At 38.3% G+C, this 22,909-nt stretch overlaps 1 protein-coding gene across 6 annotated transcripts in view; it reads left to right on the top strand.

The window, feature by feature from the left end:
• The window catches only part of CALD1 (caldesmon 1), a 229,284-nt gene extending 207,206 nt beyond the window's left edge, over positions 1-22,078 (top strand). For 5 of the 6 annotated variants that reach the window (XM_089679490.1, XM_089679491.1, XM_089679496.1 and 2 more), the window contains 6 exons: positions 1,273-1,345; positions 2,567-2,704; positions 3,379-3,474; positions 12,443-12,523; positions 16,922-16,955; positions 19,900-22,078. In XM_089679490.1, the coding sequence (XP_089535616.1) occupies positions 1,273-1,345; positions 2,567-2,704; positions 3,379-3,474; positions 12,443-12,523; positions 16,922-16,955; positions 19,900-19,925 (448 nt within the window). In that variant the 3' untranslated portion in view covers positions 19,926-22,078. Of the gene's footprint in view, positions 1-1,272; positions 1,346-2,566; positions 2,705-3,378; positions 3,475-9,731; positions 9,874-12,442; positions 12,524-16,921; positions 16,956-19,899 lie in introns of those variants that run through there. The other variant, XM_089679495.1, reaches the window with a different exon arrangement.
• The last annotated feature ends 831 nt before the right edge of the window (positions 22,079-22,909 follow it).

Raw genomic sequence — 22,909 nt, 5'->3', positions numbered from 1 at the left:
ATGGCCTGGTCATGAAGGGGGAAAAATCTTCTGTAGCTTAAGTCGTTAAACAAATGTAAAGCCAAAAGTTTTATTTTTTCTTGATTTAAATAGGAGCTTAAAACCTATCAGGGTATTTTTTGCTGCCTCTGTGTCCTTTGGGGGATTTCCCTTTACTTTGTGTTCTGGAGATGCAAATCAGAGGAACCTTTAACAAATTCCCATCTTAGAGAGTTGTTGAAAGGAACATGTGACCCCAATGAAGGATTTTTCCTCACTTCTTGCTCTGGTGACAACTCTGACATTTATGGATTTCCCCTCACTTTTTGTTTCAATGACAGCGGTCACCAGGGTACAAAAAAGGGTCAATCTCTCCAGCAGGACAGATAGCAAAAACCTTTAAAGGGACCAAGCCCTTATCACGTTATCAAAAAGACCCCAAAAGTCTTGACATGCACTTTAATGCATATTGAAGTTGTTTTCAATCTTTTAAAATACAGAGTTTTTCATTAAAATAATATACCACACCAATATTCCAAGGCAAGTACCGTTTCAGAAATGCCATGCTGCCTTCCTGTATTGTCACCCTGTTACATGTGCCTTTTGATGGTAAAAAGCTGCTGTGCTGACACATATTGCACAGTTGTGGTCCACTGTTGTCACTTTCAGGAGGCTGGTCCAGAGAAATGGTGTGTATGCAGTTTAGATAGGAAGTGGCTGAAAAAGGCTGAAAAAGGTCAGCATCACTGAAATGTAATAAACCTGGAAACTGTTTATGATACACAGTGCTTTTGAAAATGAAGCGTTATCCCATAAGGGCTTACGTCTACTTTAGGTCATATGAAAATAAAAGTCAAATTATATACTGTCCATTGTTTTCTTGTAAATCATCAAATTAAATAATCTGACCAATATATTTTGTGAATGGAGACATACTGTATGTGAATGACCAGCAGGGATGAATTCAGGCATGTTCGGAAGTGAGTCAGAACCTTCCTGAGCTATTCAGCCAGGAATACTGCAAACAGCCAGTCATAAGCTGTTCATGAGCCTGCACCACAGCCACACATATTCCTCTACCTTCCTCTGTATATGTATGGGGAATTGCCTCTGCTGCTTATGATTGGCTGTCCACAATGACAGCTTCCTAGCAGGATAGCACAGGAGGGTTTGAACCTAACAATGCAAGTGTTTGCTTTGTAGAATGACTGCCGTATGTGCTCAGTATCAGAAATGTGGAATCATTTTATAGGTTACATTTTTCATTTTCTAACTAACAATTTTATTCTACAGTGTTAAGGCTTCACAACCAGCTGTAGTGTCCAAGATTGACAGCCGACTTGAGCAATACACCAGTGCAATTGGAGTAAGTATGGTATAATATATTGTGAGAATTAAAGTGTCAGTCCACAAAAAATGGTATTTTAGTTCTAGGTGGCGCTTGGTGGGCTCTCTCTCAGACCTTGACTTCTCAGGTGTCTTGGACACTCCATAAGCAAGATCTCCCCGCCATAATTCCTGGCTCTGCTCCTGTCCACCTGAGAGTTTTGTCTGTTTCATCTACTCCTGTTTCCTTCTTCATAATGCTAAATAAATATTTTCAGCAGGAAGAGTGGGAGCCCCTCATAATGAGTACAGAAGGTATGTAGACTCATGATTTCTACAGAGAGACCTCATCAGCATAGTCCTTTAGAGATCCTATAATGACTACCTAATAACCCCTTCCTACTGTGGGAGCCATTGAATGACGTTTAATTTAAGGAATTTCCTGGGCTTTCCTGGTCATGTGATTACTTGTCACAGTGATCATGTGATTGGGAGCCAATCCTATCAGCTCTCGATCCTTGCTAGGTGACCGGGAGCTGTCAGTGACAACACGGTCACATTACTGGGAGCACTGATTGGGCACACTCCAAGCAACACAGCAATGCCAGCAGGCTCTTGTATGTAACAGCACAGCATGTAGACCACCACCATGCTGCCACAAAATTGTTTTTGGCTGATGTTAGTTAGTTGTCCATTATTAAGGAAACAATGACACCTAGGGGTTTATTTACTAAAGTTGGAGAGCTCAAAATCAGGTGCACTTTTGCATAGAAACCATTCAGCTTCCAACCTCAGCTTGTTCAATTAAGCTTTGGCAATAAAACCTGGAAGCAGATTGATTTCTATGCAGAAGGGAGCCTGATTTTTCACACTCCAACTTTAGTAAATAAACCCCCTAGAGTCTATGGTAGGTTTTAAGAAAAACCTTGAAAAACCAGGCATGCTATCAAACAATATATATTGCATACGTACATGCATACACACAAACGCTATTTGACCCCAATATGGATGGACCCTTCCTTAAAATAGGCTCACTATTTGACATCTGATTTTACTGTGTTAATACCATATTAATAGAAAGGGAAGGAATTAAATGTTGACTTTATTATGAATATTTAAAGCAATGTTCTAAAAAAATGGTAATAATTCTCTTTAACCCCTTTATGAAACTGATCCCATGTTATATACAATGTTCTGGATGTCAGAGCAAAAGAGTCAGCTTAAACTATCTGTAATAATTTTTCATGCATTCAATTTCCAGAACAACAAAAGTGCCAAACCTGCCAAAGCTGCTCCATCGGACCTGCCACTGCCAGCAGAAGGTGTTCGTAATATCAAAAGTATGTGGGAGAAAGGCAACGTTTTCTCATCCCCGGGGGGTGTAACGTCACCAAACAAGGTATGTACACTGTGTAAAATACAGGGAATCTGTAATGAATTCAGGTCAATTTTATTTAATTTTTTTCTCCCTCCTGTGCATCTTTCTGTCTATCTATCTATCTATCTATCTATCTATCTATCTATCTATCTATCTACATATATATTATATACAGTATACACACACACTATATATACTATATGGCTATATGTATGAGGACACCCTTCCAGTGGTGTAGTTCAGGTGTTTCCCGCGAGGAGTACTGGTAAGACTACAACATACAAGGACATTTTAGACAATTGAGCACTTCCAACCTTGTAGCAACAATTTGGTAAAAGCCCTATTTCTGTTCCAACATTACTCCTATGCATAAAGCCAGCTTCATAAAGACATTTTGGTGTGAAGGACCTCAAGTGTCCTGCACAGAGACCTGACCTCAACTCTACTGAACAATGTTTGACTGAATGGGCATACAGTTCTACAGAGACACTCTAAAATCTTGGGGAAAGACTTCCTAGAAGTTCAGAGACTGTTATAGCTATTAAAGGGGAATGGGGGCAACTCCGTACTAATCCCCATGGTTTTGGAATGGGATGTCCAACACAATCATGTACAGGATATAATTTGTGTTTTTATTCAGTTAGAAATGATTACTATTGAGTCCAAAATTGATATACTGTTCTTTATGGTTTCAGGAAACGGCGGGATTAAAAGTGGGTGTTTCCAGTCGTATTAATGAATGGCTAACTAAAACTCCAGAGACCAACAAGACGCCCTCAGCAAAGCCTGCAGTAAGTCGAAGATCACTTGTCCCTTTTCAATGTGTACCATTAAAGGGGTTGTGTTGCTAACAGTGAAGAGAGAGTATTTAAGAGCCCTGGCAGTAACAGAACATGTACTGCGATGAAGCTTTGGGGGAATCAAAGACAAAATCAACGTGCTGCATGTAATCTGTTCCCACTACAGCCTCCATGCTTTTAGTTGCCCTCTTTCTTCTCTTCATAGATAGCAATGTCATGCCATAACCACTATTTGCCTCCTGATGTGAGTTTGTTGTAATATAACAGTGCATTTGACAAATGTAAGAGGATGAGAACTTAATGACCAACAGGTGAGAAGACCTGTGCAGCGGGTGATCAATATAGCTTAAAGCGGTTTTAAAGGGTTTTTTTCTTTTTTTTTTAAATAGCAAACATGTTATATGGTTTTGCACAGAGCAGCCCCGATCCTCCTCTTTACAGGTCCCCCAGGGTTGGTGTTTGTCGCCCCTCCCCCTTGCTGAGTGACCCCAGCACAAGCTGCTTGCTCTGGGGCACTAATGTTTGCTCACTCCAGAGCCAGCTGTGTGTGTTTATGGGACACACAGAATCTAGCTCAGTCCTGTCCCTGTGGAGAGAGAGACCAGGGAGAGATGAGGTTCCCGTACACAGCGCTGGATGAAGATCAGGCTCAGGTAAGTATTAGGGGGGCTGCGGGGGATTTGCACACTGAAGCCTTTTTACCTTCATGTGTAGAATGCATGAAGGTAAAAAGCCTTTACAACCACTTTAAATACATTTCAGACCAAAGTTTTATTTAATCCATTTCTGTCCACTGAGGGCGTATTTCTTTTGTATTTTTTAATATACAGTTCCCTTAAACAAAAAGCTTGTGCCATAAATGCCAAGGCTGTCACAAAAAAATTATGGTATGTCAGTTGCAATTTTTCTGAACTTTAATGTGGAACTATGGGCAAAATAAAAAATGAGAAATACTGTATATTGTGGTCTGGCCCCTTTCACACAAGCTGTCAGTTTTTCAAGTGTACCCGATCGGACCCTGCATTCTCCTCTATGGAGCAGTGGGTGTAAATGGGCATGTGTCTCTTTACACCAGCCTACATCCAATCTGATCCAGTTTGCTAAAAACAGGTGTCTGGACGGATCAGGTGGCAGTCCAGTGTATAGAGGAGAGTGGTCTGTGTCTGCTCTGCATAAGTGGAGCGGACATGGAGCAGTCATCCGTCTGCACGGCAGGGATCTGTGGACAGATACTCCACTGAGCAAGTGGACTCCTAGTGGAGCCCTTCTTGTGTGGAAGGTGCCTTACATCTAAGTAGTGGGGCTGTGCCTATACTGCAAGGTTAATTGCTCCTTTAGGTTTAGGAGACAATAAAAGAAGATTTACTTACTTGATCTTCTCCTCTCCCCTAGACAAAACAAGCAATTAACCCTTTCAGTGTGGGTAAAGCCCCAATGCAAGGGATAATTTTACATTTTGGGCTTTCATCTTGACAGTGTTGTAGGCTGTGGATTCTCACAGCTCTGTTTTGGTCCATAGCATTTAGCAGTGTAAACCCAAACAAGAAATTTTTCAATCATAAAAATAAAATAAAAAAAAATAAAAACAAAAAACGTTCTGCATTCTCCACTTAGCTGCATGAATGACTAATGAGTCAGATCTGATAAGCAAAGACTACTTCTGTATTCATCAATGTAAAGTCTATGTAGAAAATCCAGATATAAATATATCTTCTATATCAAGATCTGTATCCTTCAATTCCTCTAATAAGGTAGTAAAGGCTTGTATAATGTGAATCCTGGAGAATAAGTAAATGAACAATGAATACAAAAAATCCCTGAAATGACAATATGTCTGTCCTGAGCCTTCTGCTTCAAAATAAATCCTAACTGGCAACCAGGTGACTTTAACCATTAGCCGCCCGGCCAATGGCCGTTTGGCGGCTTCAAATGTGTTGCTGCATTCTGGGTGCACACCATTTGGCGTGCTCCCGCACATGCGCAGTTTGCGCTAATGCAGAGCGGCGCAGCAGCGCGATCTGTCACCGGCCGTGCACCTTGGACACGGCCAATGACAGATCCGAGTACCGGCTCCCTTTGCTGGTACCATTTGACCTGCTGTGACCAATCACAGCAGGTCACATGACAGTTGTATACAATGGATGGCTTCATTCATGCCATCCATTGTATACTAGTGCCTAGCTGTGAATGATCACAGCTAATCACATGCACATGTCATGTGATTAGCTGTGACCAAATCACAGCTAAGCACAAAAAAAAAAAAAAAAAAAAAAAGCTGAATGAATCGATTTCATTCAGGTAAATGCTTGCTTATAGCAAAGTAATTCTTTGCTATAAGCAAATTGTGTAAAAAAAAAAAAAAAAAAAAATACTGATCACTTCCCCAAAGTATTACAATGTTACTATGGTAACATTGTACTACTTTGGTCATAGTAAAATATGAAAAAAAAATCTTAAAATTTTTTTTAAAAAATGTAATAAAAAATTAAAAATATTAAAAAAAATATATATATATATATTTTTTTTTTTTTCATACTGTCACCAGTCAGTGTCCCTGTTCACCGCCATGCCAGTTATATGATGACGCTTTACTGCACTGGTGACAGTATGTAAAAAAAAATAGTGAAAATAATTTTTTTAATTTTTTCATTTTCCGAAAAATTATGACAAAAAAAATACAACTTCAAAAAACTTGCCATGCCTCTTATGAAGTACGTCGGACTGTCTACTCTGCAAAAAGGGGTCATTTGGGGATATCTGTACTATTCTGACATTCTTGGACCTCAAGAAATTAGATTGGCTGTCAGTACTTCAGGATTGATCAATATTCAGATCTATACCATAGTTTGTGAACTCTATAACTTTCCTACAAACTAAATAGTACATCCTAATTTGGGTTATTTTCACCAAAGACATGTAGAAGAATACATCTCGGCCTAAATTTATGAAGAACAATTATTTCTTTGTAAACTTTTATAACAGAAACAAAGAAAAATGTGTTTTTTTTTCAAAATTTTTGGTCTTTTTTTGTTAATTTAGCAAAAAATAAAAACCCCAGCGGTGATTAAATACCACCAAAAGAAAGCTCTAGTTGTGTGAAGAAAATGATAAAATTTTAGTTTGGGTACAATGTTGTATAACCGCGCAATTGTCATTCAAAGTGTGAGAGCGCTGAAACCTGAAAAATGGCCTGGGCAGGAAGGTGTAAAATTGCACGGTATTGAAATGGTTAAGAATACATTATGTAGAGTATTCGTTTATTACCTTTTTAGTGGATATTCATGTGGATAAAGAACTGTAGGTTCACAGAGTATGGTCATGGCCAATCGGCCGATATTCAAAAAATTGCAATGGTTTAGCTTCTAGAATGAACAGAGATTTATTAATCACATGATTTAAGAAAAACATCAAAATGATGAGTGGCTGGAGTATATAATTACCATAATAGAAACCAAGACGCTTCCAGTGATAGCTCATCCACTGCTTTTTATAGTGCATTATTTGCATACTTTCATCTCTATTTCGCCCTCTTGTGTTGAAATGTCATCACTACAATGTTAGTCCAGATTTAATTAAAAATACATATGATTGACAGTGAACATTAGAAAATGGCCAAAATATTAAAATAAGCGTTCCAGAAATGGGAGCTCAGAATGATCTGATCCTTGATCTTCTAGAATTTTTACTAACACATAATTTTTTTCAATTTTTGGGTACATTTTATCAACAAATCTGTGGCACATCTATGGGAGCCCCATGGGCCCCAGCTTATGCCTGTCTCCATCTAGGATTATGGGAGAAAGATCTAGTATATACATCACCTATGTTTAAAAAATATGTAATACAGTGGCTTAGATATATTGATGATATTTTGATGGTTTGGGAGGGAGAGATCGAACAATTACAATTACGTTTTTTAATCGGTTTGAATTTAAATGATAAAAATATAAAATGAACATATATTTTTGATAATGAAGAGATCTCATTTTTAGATCTTTCCATCTCAATCCATGAGAATATTTTGACAACAAAGACATTCAGAAAAGAAACAGCAGCGACTACACTTTTACATGCCACTAGTCATCATCCTGAGACTTTGATACAAGGCATCCCAATAGGTCAATTCATGAGGATTAAAAGGAATTGTATGGATGAAGTGCAATACCAAACGGAAACAATGCAACTTTATCAAAGATTTAGAGAAAGGGGTTATTCCCATAGAACTTTGAGAAAAGCAAAATATAAGGCCTCATGCAAAGCTAGAAAGGACTTGATTACCAATATCAATCTAAACAACAAAATGAACCAGTCAGGTTCATAACTAAATTTGGACAACAATGGAAAGAAGTTAGAAAAGTCTTAAATTTAAAGAATTTCTGGAAAAATTAATTGTTATAGTAAATATAAATAATTAAATAATCTCACATCTTTATTGTTACCTGAAGTAGCTGACTAAGTAAGAACACTATCTGAAGCTTATTTTAATATTCTGGCCATTTTCTGATGTTCACTGTCAATCATATGTATTTTTAATTAAATTTGGACTAACATTGTAGTGATGACATTTCAACATAAGAGGGCGACATAGCGATGAAAGTATGCAAATAATGCACTATAAAAAGCAGTGGATGAGCTGTCCCCTCCCAGTTCTGATGAAGTCCACGATCATTGGCGGATGAAACGCGTCAATGTAGTGACATCATCACGCCCTGCATCCTTCCATGCTGCGTTGTCCATGAGGGTAAAGAAGCAAGTCATGCGTCTCCATCTTGGATAAACATGAGGCAAAACGGAAAAACACTAATACATACAACTCCCAGGAGTTTTTTACAAATATAAGTGGCTTAGTTCACTTCCACCAGTGGCAAGTACCTCTAAATAGAGATAAGTCATACTCTGCTAATATCAGTGATATGGGGTTGCGATACCTCATGCCGCAATTGGGAATTCAAGGAAATTTTTGGGCCTTCTATAGGTGAATATTGAATATTATCTCATTAGTATTTTTATGCAATACGGGACATATTTCTATCCCTGTAAGGAACTGCACTTGCTCTCATATAACGAGAAATTTTTGAAGCCCATTTTTAGGCAAATCACATGCCGGTTTAAGTGCTTTAATACACAATTAAGACTTTCCTATCTTATACAACCATTTTTTTGACTCAAAGGAGAAAATACCTCTCTTCTACCTCTGAAAACATATTCATGTTAAACATATCAGTGGAAGCGTCTTGGTTTCTATTATGGTAATTATATACTCCAGCCACTCATCATTTTGATGTTTTTCTTAAATCATGTGATTAATAAATCTCTGTTCATTCTAGAAGCTAAACCACTGCAATTTTTTGAATATCGGCCGCTTGGCCATGACCATACTCTTGTGAACCTACAGTTCTTTATCCACATGAATATCCACTAAAAAGGTAATAAACGAATACTCTACATAATGTATTCTTAAAGTCACCTGGTTGCCATTTAGGAATTATTTTGAAGCAGAAGGCTCAGGACAGACATATTGTCATTTCAGGGATTTTTTGTATTCATTGTTCATTTATTTATTCTCCAGGATTCACATTATACAAGCCTTTACTACCTTATTAGAGGAATTGAAGGATACAGATCTTGATATGGAAGATATATTTATATCTGGATTTTCTACATAGACTTTACATTGATGAATACAGAAGTAGTCTTTGCTTATCAGATCTGACTCATTAGTCATTCATGCAGCTAAGTGGAGAACGCAGAATGTTTTTTGTTTTTATTTTTTTATTCTATTTTTATGTTTGAAAACTGTTCACCATGATATAATGTCAACCTTTCTATGATCTATGTGATCTAAATAAATACTATTTGTATTCACTTATTTAGTGATTATTACTCTGCATAGGATTTGTAATATACCACTTTGTGGCAGGTCTGCTCTTGTCAGCTGCTAATTTTCTTTCCAGAGGATATGTAAACATGGACAATGTGTTGCCAGCAGTGGTGGTGCAGGCGCTGAATACATAGTACACATCTTAAATAATATGAATGTAATCGGGTGTCTGTATGAGTTGGGATGCCGTATGGACCACTCTTTATACGGCCGTGAGCATGAGACCTTAGATTGTCTGTCTGTTTTTATACACTGATTTCCCCTTTTCCTGTAGTATGTACAATATATATCAGTCCTATTTTGTTTTTTTTCCCCAGTTTCTTGTCTGTATTTTAACAGCTTTTATCTTTTTCTTGCTCTCGATCAGCTGATTTTCTTTCCTTACTCGTCTGTCCATCAGCCTACTGAAGAGATCTCCTCTCTGATGTCTTCTCTCCTTCCTCCTTCTTTCCTTTTTGGATTATGATCTTTTCATTATGGTGATAAGGTAATATTGTTAGTAATACAGCAAACACAAATTCTTATTTTAAAACGGCAGGTAAACAAACAAATCTACTGATTTATACAATGCAGTTTATGCAGGAATGTGTGTTGCATTTAGGCAACTAACCCATGCTGAATGAGCATCCAACACACCAAAATGCCCCAAAAAATGAACGTTACATTCTCAAGGTTCCACAATGCACAATTGGCCTCCACAAGCGTTGGGTTGGTTTTGCAAGGTGCGTTCTACCGATTGTGTTCTCCTGTGTTATTGTATTGCGGTTTTATGCACAATTTAGTGAATATTTACCACAACACACAGATGTGAAGCCAGTCTAAATATCTTTTTTTAAATAATGCCAGCACAGATTAAATCAGGCTGATTGGTAGGTCATGCACTGCAAAAGCTTTATTGCACTACACTAGGCTGGTTTTCAGGCACTGGGAGCTAGAATGGAAGTGTTCAGACAGCTTAGAGGAGGAGGAGGGAGGAAAAAAAGGACTTAATCAGGGTGATGATGCTTATCTCTAATCCAGTGACTAGGCAGGTGACACAGGAAGCTGTAAAACTGCCATATAAAACACTGTTGCCTCCCACATGTATGATTTCAAATGTGATGTAATAATAGTACAGATCTTTTAGAAGGCAACAGAACGGATGTCCACAAATTTCAACAGTGTATTTATCTTTTTTCTTGTTTTGGAATAATTATGAAATCATTTAAATCCCTGTCAAGCTTGCAGTCTGTGTCTCACTTGATAGATTTCCCTTCTCCTTCTGTCTTGGAGAGACAACACAGAAAGTCTAAAAAGTGAGAAGAAATTCCCCCTTAGACAGTTATCACCAGAACAAGTATCTCCACTGGATGAGTTCCCCTCCTGTTGCTGTGACAGTGGGGAAATTTAGATTTGACAAATGTCACAAGGACAAATTCAGAGGGTGAATTGTCCTTACTACACACAAACTGCAAAGAAACAATGCTATGGGGGTGGGTGAGGGGGGTCAGCAATTCTTCTCTCTAAAGACCTAAAAGAACAGATTTTGGCTATAAATTTACTTTAACATTGGTTTGGAGCCAGGCATTAAAACTTTTCTAGGTCTAAACTTACTAAGTTAGGGAGGTTGAAAAAAGACCCTAGTCCGTCTTGTTCAACCAATAGAAAAAAGGTATTGAAAATCCCATATACACAATCCTATACCCACAGTTGATCCAGAAGTAGGCAAAAAACCCAATAAAGTGAGATCCAATATGCTCCAATGGGGAAAAAAAATCCTTTAAGATCTCCTGGGAGGCAATTGGAAAATCCTTGAATCTACTACCCCTATTACCTCTTAATATTAATATCCAGTCATATTTTGAACATTTAGGAAAAAATCCAGACCTTTTTAAAAACAATCTACTGAGCTGGCTAGAACCAGTTCTTGAGGGAGTCTATTTCACAAATTTGCAGCTCTTACTGTGAAGAAGCCTTTCCGTATGTGGAGATTAAATCTCTTCTCCTCCAGGCATAGAGTACACCCATGTCCTCTGTAATGACCTGAAAGTGAATAACTCTACACCAAGTACACTATATGGACCACTGATGTATTTATATATGGTGATCAACTTCCCCCTTAATCTCCCCTACTCAAGAGAGAATAAATTCAGTTCAGCTAATCTTCTCTCATAACTTAGCTCCTCCATGCCTCTTATTAGTTTTGTTGTTCTTCTCTGCACTTTCTCCAGTTCCCCAATGTTCTTTTTTATCCTACACTAAGCTGTATTGAATCAGATAAAACCTGAAAACAAAAATGTAATATATTGTAGCTTATCAGTCCTTGGATGTGGTCGCTGCATTGCGTTTATTTTTTCAGGCTAAGAACATTTTCAGCAAGTACAGAAGATCCCAGTTGTTCTTGACACAAATGCAGAGTTCTTTGATACATCCTGTGAGCTGAAAGGAAAGCATAAAGGACCTTTTATTTATTGTGTAAATCACAGTACTAATTTTACCAATAAATTATGTAATGGAGATAAACAAAGGACTGCTCTGATGTTTGAAATCTAGCTTGGGTGACAACCATGGAGGCCCCCATAGATAGTGTAGAAACTAAGGAACAGGAAGTGTCTCATTGGCAGGATCACCAAGTTAAAACAAGGGGAAAAAAACTGAAAAAAGAATACTAATGCAATCAACACATCTAAGGATTGGTAAGCTACAATAGATTACATTGTTGTTTTTCAGCTTTGATACATTTCATCAACCTACAACCAGTAAGAGCGTTACAATGCTCACAAAGCACTGCATCACTGGAGTATTTACAAGACTATCCTGTAATCATTCAGAGAATTACAACATTCAGAGAACTATTCAGAGAATTAGAATTTGACAGTCAGAGCATTACAGCATTTTTTATTCAAATAGAGCAATGTTTAAAAGTACTGTTGCCTTTTTGATCTACAAAACTATATGTATAGAATCTCCTGTGCTATAATCTTGAGGATGTTGTAAAATCATATGACCACCAGAAATAATATATGGTAAACATGGTCATACTCTTTTCCGACACTTTTTCTGTAAGCTTTTCTTTTTAAATGATGTTTTTGTTTTCAGGATTTAAGACCTGGAGATGTATCTGGTAAAAGGAACCTCTGGGAGAGACAGCAAACAGACAAGGCTTCCACACCATCCAAGGTGAGCTCAGCACTCCTTTCCAAGTGTACATACTTCAAAGAGAACCAGTAAAGGAAATCAGCAAAAATCAGAATCCACAATTTTAAAGGACAAGTTCACTTTTGGGAATATGTCACTTGTTCCACACGTTTTTACAGTTGAACATGTAACATGTTCACAATGCTGTAGCCACTACCCGATTCCCACCCTCCCTGTGACAGCAGTAGGGGGAGAAGTTCCCCGTACAAGCTGTCTCTTTTTAAAAACAGCGCTGATCATTGTTGCAATGCTTTACAGGCTCCCAAAGCAAAAATTAATAAATGCACAATTTTTTTACCTACAAAAATATGTGCATTTATTATTTTTTTGTCAAAAGGTGAACTTTTCCTGTTAAGTTGTTATACATTCTCAGGAGGGCTGTGTGTGCTGTAATTTAGTTGTATTCTCTCCCAATCAGGGCATAGATGTCAACTCAGGCTGTATGGTTCCCATGAAGGTTGACATCTCATGGCCTGAGCTTAGAACTGATAACTGACATTCTGTATGGGCTGCTGCTATAGGATCAAACCATCAATTAACAAAGTCTTTGGCTTTCTTTCATGTTAGCATCTTTGTTATATGCCAATTTTTGAGTGTCTGTTTTTGGCACTAAACTCAGAGGGGAAATTTGAGCTCCTCACAACATACCAACCGGCCTTGGTGTGTAGTGGGCAGGGAGTAGCACAAAGTCAAATGGCTTTAATATTAAAGTCCAATCTTTAAAGTGTTGGACAAAATTAAAGAAAAACATATGCAGCACATTTTTGCAATACATGTACATATTCCAATTTTTCTATCTACAGGTGAAATTCGAAAAATTAGAATATTGTGCAAAAGTTCATTTATTTCAGTAATGCAACTTAAAAGGTGAAACTAATATATGAGATAGACTGATTACATGCAAAGCAAGATAGTTCAAGCCGTGATTTGTCATAACTGTGATGATTATGGCTTACAGCTCATGAAAACCCCAAATCCACAATCTCAGAAAATTTGAATATTACATGCAATCAATAAAACAAGGATTGTACATAGAACAATATCGGACCTCTGAAAAGTATAAGCATGCATATGTACTCAGTACTTGGTTTGGGCCCCTTTTGCAGCAATTACTGCCTCAATGCGGCGTGGCATGGAAGCTATCAGCCTGTGGCACTGCTGAGGTGTTATGGAAGGCCAGGATGCTTCAATAGTGGCCTTCAGCTCTTCTGCATTGTTCGGTCTCCTGTCTCTCATCTTTCTCTTGGCAATGCCCCATAGATTCTCTATGGGGTTCAGGTCAGGCGAGTTTGCGGGCCAATCAAGCACGGTCATTGAACCAGGTTTTGGTGCTTTTGGTAGTGTGGGCAGGTGCCAAATCCTGCTGGAAAATGAAGTCAGCATCCCCATAAAGCTCATCTGCGGAAGGAAGCATGAAGTGCTCCAAAATCTCCTGGTAGATGGCTGCGTTGATCCTGGACTTAATGAAGCACAGTGGACCAACACCAGCAGATGATATGGCTCCCCAAATTAACACAGACTGTGGAAACTTCACACTGGACTTCAAGCATCTTGCAGTGTGTGCCTCTCCATTCTTCTTCCATACTCTGGGTCCTTGGTTTCCAAATGAGATGCAAAAGTTGCACTCATCAGAAAAGAGGACTTTGGACCACTGAGCAACAGACCAGGTCTGTTTTTCTTTAGCCCAGGTAAGACGCTTCTGACGTTGTTTGTTGTTCAGGAGCGGCTTGACAAGAGGAATACGACATTTGAAGCCCATGTCCAGGATCCATCTGTGTGTGGAGGCTCTTGATGCACTGACTCCAGCCTCAGTCCACTCCTTGTGAAAGTCCCCAACACTTTTGAATGGCCTTTTCCTTACAATCCTCTCCAGGTTGCGGTCATCCCTGCTGCTTGTGCACCTTTTTCTTCCATACTTTTCCCTTCCACATAACTTTCTATTAATGTGCTTTGATACAGCACTTTGGGAACATCCAACTTCTTTTGCAATTACCTTTTGAGGCTTTCCCTCCTTATGGGGGGTGTCAATGATGGTTTTCTGCACAACTGTCAGTTTTTCCCATGATTGTGATTCCTACTGAACCAGACTGAGAGACCATTTAAAGGCTCAGGAACCCTTTGCAGGTGTTATGGCTTAATTAGCTGATTAGAGTGGGACACTTTGAGCCTAGATTATTGCACCTTTTCACAATATTCTAATTTTCTGAGATTGTGGATTTGGGGTTTTCATGAGCTGTAAGCCATAATCAGCACAATTATGACAAATCAAGGCTTGAACTATCTTGCTTTACATGTAATGAGTCTATCTCATATATTAGTTTCACCTTTTAAGTTGCATTTCTGAAATAAATTAACTTTTGCACAATATTCAAATTTTTCGAGTTTCACCTGTATATAAAGACCCTGCAAGTACAGAAAAATATCTATTGATCTGCCAAAAATACACTCGGCTTCTAAGACATGGGTTATGGGTTGACAACACACAGGGGTTGATTTACAAACACTGGAGAGTACAACATCTGGTGCAGCTCTGCATAGAAACCAATCAGTTTCAATTTTTTTGTCAAAGATTAGTTGAACAAGCTGAAGTTAGAAGCTGATTGGCTACTATGCACAGCTGCACCATATTTTGCACTCTCCAGTTTTAGTAAATCAACCCCACAGTGTTTATGTGGACTGAATGGTGTCACCCTGACCAGTTTTCTCCTGCCAAAGTACTCAGACCCACTTACTCTCCCATCTCCACCACATAAAAACTAATCAATCTGCAATCCCAAGATAAGGACTGAGAGGGCTATTTGCTCTCTTTGGGACAACAAAGGAACACTGGACATAAGACAGCTCTGAATTCATGATATGAGCGACAAGTTTTTTTCTGCTCTTATCAAAGAGATATAACAAAATTATTTCAGTTATATATTTAACAGACTAAGAAGGAGCAAATAAGATAAGCCCATTGTTAGGATTTAAATAAAAGTGCTGCGTGATTCAACAAGATAACCAACACCAAAAGAAAATCATAAGAGTGAGTCCATAAAATACAACTAAGGAAAAGATTGCCCAAGGGACTTTATGAGGCATACAAAATATGTTAAAAAGAGTCACATTTTATTAGAAAAAAAGACATTAAAAACTGTCAAAGAATTAATGTATAAATCATCATAAACGCATAAAGCTCATAATATATAAGGAAGTAAAGATGATAGCGCATACACAATCTGCATTGTCCGTATGTTACAGAAGACAAACTCTTGCAAAAGATGTTGACACGTTTTGTGAAGTAGCATTCACTTCTTCAGGAGATAACAAAGCTTGCAAATATACAAATAAATATGATCTAAAGAGAGAGCAGTTCATTAGTGCATTGAGGGAAAAAAATGCTTACCACAAAGTCAATACATGCCAAAAATTGATATAAATCAAATGAAGGGCTGGAGATCCACCGGGAAAGATAGATGGTGACTAAAGGGCAACCACCCAGCAATAACCGTCCTGGCTGGAAGCTGTGAGGAGGATCAGATAAATCCACTAGGGGCATATAGTAGGAAGTGCAAGAAGAAACCGTCAAAATGGTAGACACGAAAGGTGAAAATAAAAAAAGTTAAAAAACAGCTATACTAAAAGGAAAAAACATGAGTAAACAATAACAAAAATGTTCAGAAGTGCGTGGGTGAAGAAATGGTAAAATAGTGAGCAAAAATGAGCCAAGAAACTAAAAAGTTTGGCTCATTTTAGTTTTTTTGGCTCATTTTTTGAATGCCCTGACTCCCTCTATGGGCATATGAGTCCATAAAATACAGTGTAAAATTATAAAAGTCCCAAAGTGGCAAAGTGACATCCACAGATTGCAATATCTTTTCACATAATTCACCACCTCAGTGATCCACCACCGCATGCTGTATCAAACACGATTACAAGTGTATTGACGAGTGTATTGACTCTCTAAATCAAAAAGATCAAAAGTGCATCTGTGTCTGAAAGGTCCCACATAAGATAGTATAAACCACCTCAAGGTCCGGCTACTCCATCAGCAAAACATCCTCTTCCAAAACATGGTGACGGCACCCTCGCCAGTCAGCGTTAATCTCCTCTACAACCACCACGGACTTGCTCAGCACAACGTGTTTCTGTTCAATTTCAATGCAACTACAAAGCCTCATGAGAATGCGGGACCCGAACAGAGGATGTCTCATGTGTATTCTATAAGTTATGTTTGTTAGGATTTACATACACTTTATTCTGATTGATCACTATGGACAGCAATGTAGCCCCTTTATTTTTTTCTATACTCTTTACTTTAGTTTTAATGGATCAAACCCTCTTTGGCAGTTTGTATCTGTTTCATGTCCCTTATCCCTTTTTTCTTTGTTTTCCTTTTAGGTGACAGCTGGAGGGAAAAAGTCTGACACTAATGGTGGGTAATATTTTTTTTTCTTAGATTTTCATATAAACTTCTTTATCATTTAACATTACCTTATTAATAATGTAACTTGTACAATAAATATTTTAAGGAGAAGTATGGGCTTAAAAAACAAACAAACATATATACTCAACTGAATGCTGAAGCATTGGTGTTATTTTGCAGCTGTACTACATCAGATCTAAGACCTGAGAACTGAGAGATCACATGATTGCTGACTGCTCAGTTCTTGGTTTGCTTCTAGTGAAGAGCAGTGCAGTTACTGCTCTCCGCTCTGCCCCTTCAACGCTCACTTCCCAGGCACTGGAGACAGCAAGCACTGCTGGCCGAGGCTCCACTGCATTCTGAAAGGTGGAGCCAGCTGTCAATCAGGCAGTGAGGTAGATCCCAACAATATTCTCAGGATCCATCCAGAGCTTGGTGCTCTATGATGCCAGCTGATAATAGGCAACAGCCCACTATAAGTTGAATCTGGGTTACAGGAGAACAGAAGTATTGTACTCTTGTGGCCCACAAGTGAAGTTTGGCCAAAAATAGCTTCAGCCATACTTCTCTTTTAAAGCCCAGATGAAGTTGAAAAAGTATATATTCAGGCAAAGTTAGGTATTGTATTTACAGCCTTCATCTTCATCGTCTTAAGCCGACCAAAAATGAATTGAAATTCGTCCGGTTCAGCAGCCGGGTCATGGGCAGCCTGGTCGTGCTTAAGTTAATGTATTGATAAACTTCAGTACAGACTTTAATTGGGTTTTTAATAGTTCAGGTCAGTCCACCTTTTTTAAATTTATTTTTAGTTTAGTTTTGGTTGGAAAATGGTTCCTTGAATCTTATGGGCTTTTTAAGTATTGCGATCTGTGCCGAAGAGCTCTCAGGTGTAAAGGGGATGTAAACCCTACCAATGAAATTCTCTTAAGTGGTCCATTTTGGTCTGGTAAATATACCACTGCAAATGTTTGGTATATCTGTTCGATACATGCAGAATAAAATACCTGTTGATCCTGCATGCTGATAAATTCCTGTGCTTTTGTCTTTGCGACACTTATTGGTTACGTTGTTCCTAACTGTCTCTAAGGAGTACAAAACCCATGCCCTCTATCTCATAGAGAAGAGGAGAGGGGAAATTGTTCTGTAGCCTTGTTATAGAGTGACAATGCTTCATAGCTACTGTACAGAGTGAGAGTTGTCGCCTTATGGCAGAAAGTGTGTTACTGGCAGGAACACCTAGTGAAAATAAAGTGAAAAAAGCATGCAAAACATATACTGTCACCATATATAAGGGCTAGTAAGATGCAATATATTACAATTGATTCTAGGGTTTCCTAGAATTCCATGTTTTAGTTACACTTTAACCACTTGCCCTCCTGAGGATTTGCCCCCCTTCCTGACCAGGCCATTTTTTGCGTTACAGCGCTGAGTTGCGCGGTCATGCAATGCTGCACCCAAATGAAATGTACGTCCTTTTTTCCCACAAATTGGGCTTTCTTTTGGTGGTATTTGATCTCCTGTGCATTTTTTGCGCTATAAAAAAAAGCCCGACAATTTTGAGAAAAAAACAATATTTTTTACTTTTTGCTATTAAACATGTCCAGTAAAAAAATTTAAAACATAAAATTTTGTCATAAATTCAGGCCAAAATGTATTCTGCTACATATCTTTGCTAAAAAAAAATCCCAATATGTGTAAATTAATTGGTTTACGTGAAAGTTGTAGCATTTACAAATGTCGGTATATATACTGGAATTTTTTTTTTTTTTTTTACTGGTAATGGTGGCCATCAGCGACTTATAGCTGGACTGTGGGACTGCGGCGGGCATTCTGACACTGGGGGGAATTGACTTGGTGTCACTGACATCCCCAGTGACACCAATACATTGATCAGTGCTAGCACTGATACTGTATTAATGGCACTGGGCAGGAAGGGGTTAACATGAGGGGCGATAAAAGGGTTAACTGTGTGCTGGGAGTGTTTTACTGGAGGGGCGGTGTGTTGGTACTTCACTGAAAGCACACTGTTCTGGATGGCTGTGCTGTGCACAGCCATCCAGATTAGTGTGCCCGAGCCAACAGGGAGGAGGACTGTTGGTAAACAAAGCAGCCCTCCTCCCCGTTGGAGATCCTCGGTAATCACCGGGCGCGGGCAGGTAATCACCGGTCGGGACCCGCTGATTGACAGCCGTGGCCCTGGAAATGCAAAATCACGTATATATATATATATATATGTGATTTTGCGTATCCCTGCTGCCCTGTAGCAGTATTTCTGCTATAGGGCGGCGGGGATGTGGTTAAAGAGTTTGTTTGGGCTGAGTTGGTCCAAATGAACTATTTCCTTCAATAACACATGCATCGGCTGTCAGCACTGTATGAAGTGTATGTAGCTACATACATTATACAGTGCTGTGTTCTAAATGAATACAAAGCTTCCGTTGACTGGCTGAGGCTAAGATTATGACATCATCCTCCCACCTCTCCAGTTCAGCCAATCAGAGAAAGTCTTGTATTCATTCAGAAATTCATTCAGCTGAGGTTTCATACAGTTTATACAGTGCTCACAGCCGCTGTATATGTTAGTGATGGAACTAAGCTGGTCCTCAGTATTACGAGCAGGGCCCTCTTGTACAAATTGTATTGTAACTGTAATGTCTACCTTCATTTTGTAAAGTGCTGCGCAAACTGTTGGCGCTATATAAATCCTGTATAATAATAATTACTTTTAGCACCATCATGTACAGTATGTTGCCTCTCTGCAGCAAGTTTAATCCATAGAGAAAAGGATACATACAATGAAATGTGTCCGCTTGTGGAATATTCTGTGTTACTATATGCAGGCACCTAGAAGATTTAGGATTTTTTTTTTTTTAAACGAAAAAAACCCTTTACGCCAAAGTAGGTAATATTTTACATTTTAATGTTTTAAACATGTTCTCTTTTTCTTGTGCAGGATTAAGATTTGAAAAGGAGCCATAGGAAGCTTTCCAAAGCAACCAGACCAACTCAGATAAAGTGCTAAACTGTCCTTTTTTTATATTTATGTTTACTTACCAAAAACGTGTTTCTCATTATGCTGAATACAACCATGTATATTAGCACTGTATTTAATGCCCACCCTCCTCCAAACCGCTAGACATTCAGGAGACTACAGTACTGCCTTTGCACAAGATCTTAAAGGAATTGTCCAGTCAGCTGCAGATTTCCAGAACTTCACAAGTTCCCTCTTGAAACAAAATGTAAAAGTTGTTCCCTGACCACAGTTTCCATGGTACGATTGGCAGTTTACCTCTCCTACTTCCTCGCTGTTTTGTGATTGACTCAGTCAATGGACATGTGAAAGGGGCAGTCATAAAGCAGAAAACTCTGTTAATTGCACCATTGAAACATGAGACCCAGTTACCATACCAGTTTCCGGAAAAAGCTTGGCCAGAAGCCATTGCAAATCTGTGACTATCTGGAGAATCCTTTTAAGAGAAGCAGCTGTGAATCAAATATATTTCTACTGATATGTATTGCTTTATTATACCACAAAGTCATGATTAATCTAGAAAGGCAGTTCCCATGAGACTATGCACCAATAGAATTATGCTGCACTTTAGAGTAGAACAGTTTAATAGTTTATGTTAACAACCATTGTCTGGTAGGATATTACTGATTAGCTCAAATTATTATTTTTATTATAATTTTTTTTTCCTTTAAAAAACTACTTTAAATATCAACCTTTACACTTTGTTACAATAAAGCCAATATTTTGGTCCGTATTAGTCAACTTTTTGGTACTTTTATGGTTGACCGTATAGTGTTATAGTCCAACAACTGCAGTTTTAAACACAAATAGCTTTAAACTTTACAGCACTATTAAACGCAAAAGGCTTTTTATATGTGCTAGAATATACAGTATTTAGAGATTTTTTTTTTTTTTTTTACATAATAGCCATTATCACTGCTTTTATTAATTCACTCTAGTTTAGGATAATTTTGTCATTCACCAAATTAGGAAAAAAAAATGTAAGCCCATATTATCAGTCTAAAAATAATTTTTAACACCCAACTGAACTTTCAGTTCAATATAGCCAGACACATTTTAGGTGCATCAAAACAAAAGGTGTGCACTTACAGCATACTTTGTTTAGCCACAGCCTGAATAGAAAAGTCTGTATGTTGCCAGCCTGCTGCAGAGAAGATCTCTTGTTGTCTGTGTGGAAGCAGCAGTTCCTCTGCAGAGGTCTGATGCACCCCTTGCTAAGTCAGACCTATTGCTCTGCAGTCAGCAATGCTCATGATCCTCACTGATTAGAAAGCTCTAGCTTTGACTCAGCAGGGAGACCACTGCTTCCACACATAAAGCCCTTCTCTATACCATGCTGGCAAGGAACAGGTTTTTCTTCTCAGGCTGTGGCTATCTTCTAAAAAAAACAAGCTGTAAGCCTGTGTCTGCTTTCCATGCACACCATGTGTTTTGATGCAGCTGTTATATATTTAGCCATTTTAAACTGAAAGTTCAGTTGAGCTTTCATGAGGCTTACCAACTTCGTTTGAATTTGCATATAAATGACAAAATTAACGATGACCGTAATTAATTTATAAAAAATTTTTTTTCAATGGCAAAGTTCAACATCCTGCCAATGCAATTACAATATTCAGTTAAATATATATGTATTTTTTTTTTTATTTTAGTCTTTTTTAGTCCATTCCAAAGATGTTGACAGGCAGGTTTCATTGTATATGTATATAGTAAACCTTGGCACCATCACTGCAAAAATTAAAATTTTTACTTTACAGACAGTGTGGGTTTCTAAGCCAGGTGGTGATTTAATCGGTAATATGCTGTACTTCTTATGCCATTTTGTTTGTATCATCGTAATATACAAAAAAAAAAATTGAATCACACTGTTTTGCTATTCAGAAGGTTAATATCACTGCTTTGCTGAAAATTGTACTCCTTATTAATAATGCAGACTTTTACTTACAAGATGCAAATGCACTCGGTTACATGTGGGATGTCAGCCTGCACAGCTGCCATGTATTGTCCGCAAAGCTGTCATCTGTGATCATTTCAGCCGCATAGAAAAGTTTTTTTTTCAACAATGTATTATGAAACTGCAACCACAATAAATTGATAAATCTTCTTTCCTGTCTCTCATTTCTGGACGTAATGATGGGGGAGAACTGGGGTAAAGAAAATCATTTTATTGAGGTAGATTTTAAAAAAAGCACCACATATATTTACATACCTGAGTTTGGCTTGATTCCAGCCTCGTGCAATCTCTTCTGTCAATGCTCCAAAAAGTATAATGTGCCTTACCAGTAGGAAAATGCATTTTCAACCTTATGTCCTTTGTGTTATACAGCCAGGAATGCACATTTTATACCTACCACTGCATTGATTATAAAGTGGAATTGGAAATTAAAGCAAGCTTTTATCCATTGGATTTGGAATATCTAGTAGTGATGTTGCAGCTAGTGGATAGAACCATAGTGCCTGGCTGAGGACGAGCTATCCAATACACCTGGAAGTGTCATACAACAACGGTACTTGAAGGTCAATGATCAAAGATTCCAAGGTTAGGGATAGCATTTTTGGAACAAGAACAGGTCTAAAATAGCTGAAAAGAGCTTCCGTGACCCTTAGGAGCCATGGACAACATATTGATCACATCTATCTATCCATTCAGTCATATCCAACCCTTGGTGATTGCATGGACCGTCACTCGTAAGTGACTTTTTCCATGAATTCTCTTAGCAATTATTTTTACAGGGTAGGTTGCCAGGTCTTTCCCCAACCCCTACCATGCAGGAAATCCCACGTGGCCAAGGATGAAACTAGGACAATTTAGACAGGAGCCAATTAACCTACCAGCATGTCTTTGGAGTGTAGGAGGAAACCAGAGTACCCAGAAGAAACCCATGCGAACACAGGGAGAACATGCAAACTCCATGCAGGAGGCACCATGGTTGGG

This window comes from Staurois parvus, unplaced genomic scaffold, assembly GCF_062004578.1.
Source record: "Staurois parvus isolate SC_StPar_1 unplaced genomic scaffold, SC_StPar_1.0 ptg000225l, whole genome shotgun sequence".
Lineage (NCBI taxonomy): Eukaryota > Metazoa > Chordata > Amphibia > Anura > Ranidae > Staurois > Staurois parvus.
Note: the sequence above shows the minus strand (reverse complement) of the source record. Positions and strands in the feature narration are given on the sequence as shown.